The sequence below is a fragment of the Xylaria bambusicola genome (genome assembly GCF_022495145.1).
Source record: "Xylaria bambusicola strain CBS 139988 unplaced genomic scaffold F5B22scaffold_3, whole genome shotgun sequence".
NCBI lineage: Eukaryota > Fungi > Ascomycota > Sordariomycetes > Xylariales > Xylariaceae > Xylaria > Xylaria bambusicola.
In genome coordinates, this window is record NW_025953556.1 from 153,187 (window position 1) to 164,209 (window position 11,023).

An 11,023-nucleotide genomic window follows, 5' to 3' on the forward strand; every position below is an offset into this window, starting at 1 on the left:
TTGGATTGGTCAAAGTTCGACTTGCATGTATTCTATATCTACCTACCTGCGTGGGGAGGGGTATATAAGGGGCTTTCTTCCAAGTTCCGACCTAGACTTGGAGATATTAGTGGCCATCAACAAGCAACCCTTTGTTTTTCGTCTGTGGGAAAAAAAAAACCCCCCAGAGTTTATCCGATATACCCAGGATTTCATGACATAGCTCAGATCCAGAATAAAATAAAGTAACCAACTATCCATAAGTACCTATGCGACAATGTTAGATTATGTCAGAATGCAAGTCAGCCGTCGACCCAGGTACTTTAGATTATGCGTGTCATTATGGGTCGCACCTATACATAGCGTACAGTTACCGTACCTTCGTTGAGCGCCGCATGGCCATTCAACCCATGAGCACCATCGGGCGTCAGCTAAGAGCACCTACCACGTGGTAGTCTCATGTAAACAGAAGTAAGCACAGTAAGTATAGTAAAAGGGATTCGCAGCACTACCACAACTTCTCATTCCTTCGAAACCAAAACTATCGACAGACGCCGCACTACGGTAACAGGATCTCGAGACACGTTTGATTCGATGCTTCTCAGTATGGGCAGTAGGTACAGCCACAGTCGGTCCCGGCGCGCGCGAGGTACTATGTACAGTAAACACGCAGAGACGATCGGCGCTGATCGTGCATTGTGCGACAATCAACGATGATGTACAGTAGCGAGTACCTAGGTAGGTAGGCAGTGCCATGCGCCCTGCGATCTGCGAGCTGAGGAGCGCTGATCGTTGGCTCTCCCACGCCAGACAAACATTCTCAGGAACACCCTAACATGTACAAAGCAAGTACTGTATGTAAGACAGAAGGTAAGGTACATGTATCTAGGTATCTGGGTGACGATGTAACATTGTACCTACAGTAGGTACCTACAGTAGGTAGGTCCCATGACAAAATACCACATCAGTTAGCTACGGTACTTAGGTATTGTAGGTACCAGTAGTGCCGGACAGTACGAGCTGTGCCACCTTCAGAAAAAGGTACATGCTTTTCTGATTCTTGTGATTCCTAAGGCTGTTTAAGGTTATTTGGCGGGTGATTTGGTGCGGATTGGCGGTAGTGTCGGTCTGCGGCGCTGCACTGTGCCTACAAGTAAGTACTTTGCCTGACTTCGTTATCGACTTCGTCTTGGCTGTCTTGGGCGGCCCCCAATCTTGGGGTCCATTACATCCCACTAGACCAGCATAGGGAGGTGAGGTATCCCTACCAACTGCTAAATACCTGTACTGTACAACGTCTGCGACACTATCTACAGTAGTGAGGGGCACGTGGATGGGGTACTGCCCAAGTATTTGAGAAGAGGCTTGTGAAGCTCAAGTCAAAGTCCTGTGCTCCTGACGGTTTGCTCCTTAGAAATGAGATGACAAAGGTACGACTACATGATCTATCTATCAAGGGATGTTATGCGTTTCGGTGTTCCCCTCAAGCCTCCCGAAATGCCGAATTCCTGGAGAAACACGGCATAATATTTCATAGGAGCGCACTATATAGGTACCTAGAGTAAGGATATGTTCGCAGTACGGTAGGTAGGTCGAAGTACCCAAGTAAACCGCTGTCCACGGCGCTGCGCATGTGTAAGCTGGAAGGGATCATCAAACACGATGCTGTACAGTCTCGGTCCCGGGTTGGTCTGTCGGAGGAGGTAATTACTGCTTGGCCAGGTAAGAATGCTCACTGGATAGGTGGAAGGTGAGGTATCGCTGACAACATTACATCGCACAGTTGTAGCCACATACAGACCACATACTACCTTGGTTCCTGACCATCGGGAACACCATATGCGTGGTCCTTCTCTCGCGCTGACCGTTGGGGGCCGTTGGGCTACAAAAGCCTGCCTGTACTACCTCTTACTACATACTTAGTAGGTAAGTTACTTTCCCAGACTCGCCAGAGTGCGGTAGGTACACTCCACGCCGATCAACAGCCACATGAACTTCCATTGTCGTCAATCAGCCAGCCGTACAGGGAACGGAGACGCTCACCTACAGTACTCCTTACTATGTCCTTCGTAGGTGTCTCGTTCCTGGGAAATGTAGGTACAAATTGCATCGTCTATTGACCGTGCCGGGTACTGAGTAAGCCTTGATCTTCTAGGTACCGTAGTGCGGTAGCCATCGGGCGCTAATTTCCGCTCCCATCGTGTCCGGCCGAGACGTTGGCTCTCCTACAAAGCAAGATCCTGTTCGGTATCTACACGGGAATCACATCGCCGTAACATAGGCCCAAAGACGACTTGGTTCCCATCGCGACTCTCGAGTATGGCGATTATGCTCACACTACTTGTGCGTCCCTATGCAAGGGCAGAATAGCACTCTGTAAAGTAGCCATCGTTCAAGAGCCAACCAGGTCACGACACAATAACCGGCCCTCGCACTATCGATGCCAGCGCTAATAATTAGTCTACGCGCAGCCAAAGCAGACCGCTGAAGCTTGCTAAGGGTCTATCGGGAGGGGAGGGCACGATCCTGCGGACCGCTCGCTTTACCCCAAACTTGCGCGGATTTCCTTTATTTTCGCGCGATCAACTGACTCGAGCGTGCGGCCAATGAGCTATCCACTCTAACCGAAACCTCGTCCCTTTCAAGCTTCTGTACAGTACATGTGTGGCCGCCTAGGCAGCGACTAAAACTACTCGGGTGACTGATGATGCAACTGCACATCGACTATCGGATTTCGACATGCAATAGCAACATATATCCGATTTCACTCATACATGCCCGACATGTTAGCTTCTTAGGTTAAAATCTTACATATGTATGCACGCATACATAGTATACCTATACGTCCCTTGGCGTGGAGTTTACTGCTGGGCGTACTGTAGACAGTGATAACCTACCGTTTCTGTAGCGAGCAAATGGTGAGGTGTCCTGGGGCGCACCGTTTGTCCGCTAGGATCCAGTCTATTGGGTTCGATATCAAAAGGGCTTCCATTTGTTCGATCGCCCGCCGTAAGGTCTTGTATTTGCTTACAGTAGCCATTCGCGCCAATTAGTCCCTCAAGCTCCGTGCACGTTCGGACATGTTCATCAGCCACCGTGGACCTACAGAGTGTAATGTGCAATACGGCAGCCATCCTCCTTGCCCAGAACCTGCTCATGCTAGTTGTCGCGTGGTGGATGAGATGTTTGCTTCCTTCATATGGCAAAGCCAAGCGAGCGACAAGCGGTGAACTTAACAACCAGACTAGACACCGCCATTACCTCGCTTGCAGTTCGAAGTCAAAACTGGGAAGCACCCTGTCCCCATATGTATATGTATGCCGGAGTCTTCCCCTCTCCCAACTTTTTGTCTCTTTGCTCTCTGGAGCTCTAATACAGCCTGCCGGCAAGAAAAGCCGAAGAAGCTGGGTAGACGTGACTAAATAAGTTGATACCGCGTCGTAAATAGCCCGCCCTGGTCTCGATTCAAATACTTACAGTGCTGTGTCTAGCGTGGCGTACCTAATCGCAGTTGAAATGAGCAGTAGTGGTGGCCCACCACTTAGTACGCTGGCCTCTTTCGCTCAGCATTAGATAAGTTAAATCGGCTCACTCTCGCCATCATGTCACGGCAGACATGAGATCCGGACCCCTCCAGCCCTCTACATGCCACTCTCGTTACCCATTCAATCGACGAGAAACAATCGGGTGAATCGGCACACGACCTGCGAGACAACTTTTCGCGAGCAGAACGCGGGTCTGGATAGGACTCGATCGTCATCGATGCGACGCTCGTCAATTCCGGCATTTTGGTAGATATATTGACTCCGTGTCGAGGCACCAATATGAATGTCTAGCGCACCCTCCTTGGCTTCCCCTCTCTTCAAATCTAATGGCTCGCCAAGTTGATTCGGTAGATGGTGGTGCCCGCTAGTTCGCGTTGCCCGTGCTCCTTTCGTCTCGAGCCAAGTACCTTGGGCTTCTTGGGTTGCCAGAAGGAGGGGTGGAGAGGGGGATGTCGAATTGGGACAGTCCCTTGGTTACGGCGCGTTGCTTCCGCGGCCGATATTACTCCAAAGAACATGGCAGGCGATGCCGTTCCTCTAGTCAAGTATCATGCTGTTCGCTTCGTTTCGATATCTCAACTCGGTAGCTGTATATTCAGACATGTAGGCAGCCACTTTAGCTCAGGATTCGACGCGCAGAGTGGGTTCCTATTATGGACACGTCCCAAAAATATATCCATACCTACTTCTACTTGTATGTACGTCCCATACCTATGTTCGGAATCACTTCCGAAAGAGTCGTCCTTACAGTACGATACTTGTCGGCTATCCCAGGGACCTATTACAGACAGATCGTGCGAGGTTACTTATGAGACCCGAAGGACTTAACAGGACTGCTACCATACCTACCTAACTCGGCGTTAATAAATTCAACAAAAGTCTAGATCGTAGCTAGTGTACGCAAGCGTCGAAACACTGATGACATGGTCAGGGCGCTATGCCAAGAGATCTACTACAGCCGCCTATCTACATAGCTACTTACAGACCTAACACTTGAAAACAGCAACGCAAGCATGAGAGAGCTGTGCCGCCGTTTCACATACGCACTCAACCCCATAGAAGGAAGAAAAGAGAGACAAAAATACCTACGAACGGTTCTCAGCCTCAAGAATCCTATGCTGACAGGGGTATCCAGGTGGCGGTGATTCCCGTTTCGAGAATCCGAAACAAGGCGTTGCGATGCGCGTTACTATAAGCGCCGGCGACCCTTTTTTTTCCTTCAGCGGAATAGACGCCGGTCTTACTCTGACTACCTCGCAGCAGCTGAAGTAACTACATAAGTTAACTCATTTGGTGACCGCTTACTCACGCCACATACGCGCGTAAAGCCGGACTAACTGACCAACCTAGGAGCTATTTACAAAGCAGAAAACAATACATTCTGGTGTAGCCAGTGTAGAGCGAGTGTGCTCAGTCCTTCATTTGTTATCTGGCTAACTACCTATGAGGTTGGCGGAGTTTGGGGACCTCGGCGTTTATTGACTGGCTTACACATATCCACGAGTATTGCTGATAATGCATGGCGATCCTCCAGTTAATGCTCGTGCGAGTTAGACTACGTTAGCTTCTAACTCGTTGGTAGCAAAACAGACTGGAATAAGTACGATGTCGAAAGTATCTAGACGTCCAATATACGGGTAGCAGCAGCAATCTCATTGCGCTTCAATATAGACTGCTATGTCGATACGATTATTTGGAAGCTCGTGGCCTTCTCGATGGACCATCCGAACGATAGGGCCAGGTTGATCAGTTACGGCGCTTAGCGACGTGTATGTACAGCGCACTAGTCCATAGTTGTAGAATACATCAGATCCCAAAAAGAGTGATAGACATTTTATTTCATTTACTCCAGAGATTCGATAGATACCCAGTAACTGTTCACTTAATGTCAGCGGTGCACATGATGGAGAGTATGATCTGGTTGAGATGAGACTCGATAAAAGCGAACCTTCGAGTTCTAATTTTGAGATGAAAACATAGCATCTTGTCCCATCAACTCTAAGTGCTCGAACGTCGCCATCAATGCTGGATAATTACGAATAACTGAAGCCTCCACGGCGATCGTGAGTGATAGAGTATAGTGGTATATTTAGATTGTTAAAAACAAGCTCAACCTAAGAACCAAGCCGAGGTAAGTCAACCCGTTACTGTCTATTGAGGAAACGGATAATCCAAGAATCATACCATACGTTCCAATACCGCACTAGTTGACGAGTGATTCTATCGAGGCTTGTGAGATGAGAATCGCACGTGGCGATATCAAATATCCAAAGGGCGTAAACGTATGGAAGTATCCATCTATGGCATACAAATATCTCATACGTTCGTGGGATGTTAATCTGCATACGATACAAGTTTCATTAACAAGAAGAGCTGGACAACGAAAAAGCCTACCATCATCTTACAACAGCTAGAACAATACTCTTGGAATTAAAGTAAACCAATACTATCACTTCGGATCACGGACAGGCGCTGAATATAATACACCGTATTGTATGCTGCCCCGAGGCAGCGGCTTCGTATAGCGTAGAATTGCACAGATATAGACGGATGTCTTATATTACACGTGGTGTTTTGTGTGATACCTCGTCCTAAGTACGCCAATATTACAAATTTACTCTCGCCATAGCACTCCTATGAGCCTACCCACGTACAATGCATTTAGATATTCCCATGAGGGTGTTCCTTCCACGATAATCAGAGCATGCCAAGAACTACCTGACCCCGAGAAAGATAGGAATAAATAGAAATCGAATCAGAGTTCCTGTTGTCCCCTTTACTTTATGTGGTGTGACAATAGCCACTAAGATTGTAGGAGGAGCGTGGTAGCCATCTTGTCGCAAAGTGAGCATATGTCTCGCCAGCCTTTGCGCCCAAATAAAACACATCGCTCACCAACTAAACATCAAGCACAAGATCTATTATTTTAGCAGCTGGATATCCAGTAGTTCAACCAACTGGCATTTTCCCCGTGTTAATCGGGACCCAGGATGGTATCTCGCTTATTAATAAACCGTCAAAATTGAGCTACGAGGTCTCTTTTTTTGCTTATATTTCCCCTTTTCAATATTACGCACGAAACATCAATTAAAGTCTTTTGAATGCTATTCAATCTCGTAGTAACTGTTGGCATGCTTCTCTTGATATTATTCAACTTGATATGACTACGAATTAAGGTGAGCAACCAAGTCGATGAAGTTCCGGAAGGATCTATCAGTCTTGAAATCTATTTGGGTAGGGAAGAAGGTAGATACTCTCCAATCTCACTGGACCTCACGTACCAAGGCAATCTGGGTACGTTATATGCTAAACTAGAGTAAAATGGCACCATTGGGGGACCAGTCTTTCTATACATTACAGATACACATGTTCGCATCCGTCTCACTGGCTGCGCTGAAGGTCACTGGACCCAACCAGCCACGCTTTTCAGGTCTAGGAGTAACTCAACCTCTAACATAACGCCTTGCCTTCGTCCCCTTTCTAACCACAGTTATATAGCCCTTACCAAACCTCTTCCCAGAACACAAAGGTTTTGTGAAATTTGCTCTTCGCATCTTCACGATCAGTCGCAAGCTCTCCCTTGACCATACAGTCGTATAAAGCAACCCTGACAGCCTCAGGCATTTTCCCAGAGCTTCCGCATAAGCAAATGGCGCACCCTTTGGCAAGCCACTCACAGACTTGTTTATAATTTTCAAGGAGACGATCCTGGACATATATTTTGGATGTTTGGTCTCTCGAGAATGCTGTGAAAACGTTGGTATCCAGCTTCTTCCAGTCACTCTCGAACAAAAAGTCGGCCGAGCGATTTCTGCCGCCATAAAATAGGATGTCTCTAGTGGTGTCCTCAACTTGGTGTTTCTTAATGATTGCCGCACGGTGGTGAAGAAGAGCACGAATAGGTGCGATGCCCGTGCCTGGGGCAATAGCGAGAAGTGGCGTAAGCGGATTAAGAATTATGCTTGGGACCTTATGGGATATAATTTTAATGTTAATTTTAGTGCCGGGCTTCAAGGAGGCAATGTAGCGAGAGCAAAGGCCTTGCCTGGTCTTGCGCAACACTGTCTTATACTTGACCAAAGCAACTGCTAGGTCTATAACGGTGTCATCGTGGTGCCGATAATCGTTCATTAAATATCCACCACTTGCAATACTGTATTCCCGGCCGCGGATGACGGGGAAGACCGATGGGATGTGTTGGTAAGGGATTCGAACGCTTGGGAAGTCTTGGAGGACCTCAAGTATGGATCGGCGTGGTCGAGACGTATAGTCCCAAAACTCATCAGAATGCCTAGGATCAGCAAACTCTCTGAGCCTTTCTTTGTGCGTTGTGTCTTCCGTGTAGTGAGCGATTTCCATGAAGAACGTACGTCTAGGTATACAGGTGATATCGTAGTTATGGGTCAGAAGATCCCGCAGCGTACTGTGCTTCAGTGGAAAGCAATGCCTGGGTTTTTTGCGGGGGATATCATCACTTTCCGGGATATGTTCAAACGTTCGGTCCGCAAAGTCTCCCCAATCCATGATGTCAATAAGAGTCTGAACATCCTGCGTGAAGTTTTTCGGATAAATGACTGCCACGTCACCAGGTCTATAAACAAGCCTGCCAGTGTCTCTATCTATGTCATAATCGCAAATTTTGCCAGAGCAGTCGTCTTCATCAAGGCGTTCGCTAACCCGTAAGACAACATGTCGAACGTCTTGCCAATGAGAACCAGGAGTCAGTCGGTCATTTGCAGTTACCATGGCCTCCCACGACCTAGGTATGGGGAGTATCGCAGTAGGGGGGCTCTCGTCTAGGCTTGTAGTCGAGTCGTCAAGAGAATATTTCGTTGGAATATCTCTCAATACATTGGGCCTGTCAAGTATGTCTACACCGCCGGGCCAATTCGTTGCCGTTTTATTCGATACACGAGCCATAATGTGCTGCTCTGGCATTCGGCCTTCGACTTCATGCTCATACCTCAGTGTATTGAGACGAGGTAAATGATCCACATGGCTATAAATGGCTGCTTCTCTATCGAGAATTCGGCCATGGTTGTCAATCTCAATCTTAGACCTGGGCATTTTTTCATATTCGGAGTCAGTAACTCTGTCTTCTTCTACTAGCCGAATGGTAAACTTGGGAGTGAGCTGAACATCCAACGGTATTGGCGACAAGCCGAGAGGTAATGGGAAGACCTTTTCAAGATATGTTCGTAGAGTAAGACACCACGCCAAAAAGGTCCCGTCGATGCTTTCAACCTATCAGTATTGTAATACGAATTACTTATTCGGTAAACGGAGCAATTCTTCATATCATGCTACTTCTACTAGGGATGAGATAGTTTGGGATTTCGCTGCTTACCCGTCTTCGTGTCGCTCATCAGCCTCGCCACGAGGCAAGCATTCAACAGCACCAAGTTGTTCAAGGCGCTTGTGGAGTTTTCTTGCAGCCCAATTATACCTGTGGGATTGGAGTCTGATGTTAATTAACTATTAAGAGCGAATAGGATGGCAACTGCAAAGAAAACATGTGAGAAGGAAAGGGAGAATGGCGCGAAAACCAAGATTACGCACTGGAAATATGAGCTATCACCAAGACCAAAAGTGGTGAAGTTGAGCTGGCGAAGACAGTTAGGTGGAAGTCGCTTGCGCAGTAGGCTCTTCCAAAATTTGCGAGCGTTTTTTGGCAGTTCTCCTTGGCCGGTAGTGGAAACAACGAAGACGACGAAGGGGTATTGTAGGAGGTCGCTCTACACAAGATAACAGCGGTTAATGAACATTTCCCTCCCGGTTTCTCAGTGCGGGTCATGGATTGTAGCCTGGGTGACTGGCTGGACACCGAGAAGGCACTGAGGAAATCAAAACTTTGGAGGATGTCGTGTATCACAGCCGATAATAGCTGGGAATAAAAAGACAAGGCAAGTGAAGGGGGGCGAGGTAAGGAAAAGATGCAGAGGAGAGTGGAAGAAGGGACACACAATGCAGTGAACTACTGCTTCCCTTACCTACTACCCGTGCTACTTAGTTGTAGGCAGCGTTGGTTTGCGCTTCCTCCAGGTGGGTTCAACACGGAAATATACATTGCATTCACATACTAGCTCGACGTCGTCCATCTCTTCAAGAACGGTCTGAAAATGGAGCCTCCGCGCGAGACGCTCGATGTCGCCGGCGGACTCTTCACTATTCCCCGTCTCGGATCCATAGAGAATGAGAATCTTTCGATGGCCGAGGGTATGGTCTTCATCGCTCCGGACAATAGTAGGCTCATCCATGGCCATGGGTAGAAACGCAAGATTAGAAGATTCGCAAGGTGGGGTAAGGTAGTCGTGCACTCAAATAACCGCTGGATTTATGAGTAGCCTCGTCTTCCGCATTATCTTCTTCCGTCTGTGGTCTACCTTAAGTAGCTACATGCACTTCTGGATCTTTAGATGTCTCTCGTCCTTGGAACTGGGCAGGCTTATGTCATGGTGCATGCATACTGTACCTACCTAGGTACATATAGGTACCTAGGTAGTCCCATCGGGCAAGCTGTGGCGAAAGCTTATATGCAGTCTGGTGTGGCTAGGTGTGGCTAGGTGTCCAACTGGTCTACCTATGTACCTCTACCTAGGTAACAGATTACCTGGGCACGAAAAAGCCTTTCAGTAGGTACTTAGTGAGCCCAGTCTCTAAAGCGAAGACTTACAGATTAAGGTACATAATAGCCTGATAGTAGGTAGGTCTTGAAGGCTCGTGCTGAAGGCCTTGCTGCGTAGATCAAAAACGAAGATCTGCAGCGAAGGTCTGATCGTGAAGGCTACCTATACTACATGTAATGAGGCTCTCGCGACCCTGCAGACAACCGGTTCTATGTTTTACCAAATGCCAAGCATGCAATGAACTAGGCTTAGCGCACTTGCCGCTTTTTCTCAAGCTCGGCTCAGCCAGTCATCAGTCAGGTGACTGTAGAACGGTCCATATACATTTATGCATTGTTTTATGCAGAAATAAATAAACCTTAAAACGGTTCGAACTCTTAAAACCGTTTTAGCATATTTTAACCGTCAATTAAGGATTAAGCCCATTAATCGATTAGGACAACCTATAGGCGTAGATTTTATAACTAACAATCTTTAGAACTATATCTTCGATAATAAGTTACCCCTATTAAGAAATTTCGCAACTAATAAAAAATTAAATAATTAATTAATTATTAAATATAATTAAATATTTAACTAATTAATAGTAAAAAAGGAATAAAATATTTATCTTTAAATGTTAAATAAAATCTTTATATTATAAAACTTTACTATTTAAACTATTTTATTTATATATATAACTTTTAAAGCTATTTATATTATTAATATATTATTTTTAATATTATTTTAAGTATATTTATTATTTTTAAATATTTTTAAATTAAATAACGTTTTTTATATTTATATCTTTACATTTTAAAATTTATTTTTAATACTTTAAATTATCCTACTTATCTATTATTATTTTTAAATATATAAAGGAATAAAAAAAAA

At 46.2% G+C, this 11,023-nt stretch overlaps 1 protein-coding gene across 1 annotated transcript; it reads right to left on the reverse strand.

Moving 5' to 3' along the window:
• Nucleotides 1–6,652: 6,652 nt before the first annotated feature.
• Nucleotides 6,653–10,312, reverse strand: F5B22DRAFT_587647 (uncharacterized protein). Its single transcript, XM_047973604.1, has 4 exons — nt 9,605–10,312; nt 9,084–9,259; nt 8,872–8,970; nt 6,653–8,760 (listed from the first exon to the last, which is right to left on the reverse strand). The coding sequence occupies exons 1-4, from the start codon at nt 9,785–9,787 to the stop codon at nt 7,026–7,028; spliced, it is 2,193 nt and encodes a 730-aa protein (XP_047835126.1). The 5' UTR covers nt 9,788–10,312; the 3' UTR covers nt 6,653–7,025.
• Between the last annotated feature and the right edge of the window lie 711 nt (nt 10,313–11,023).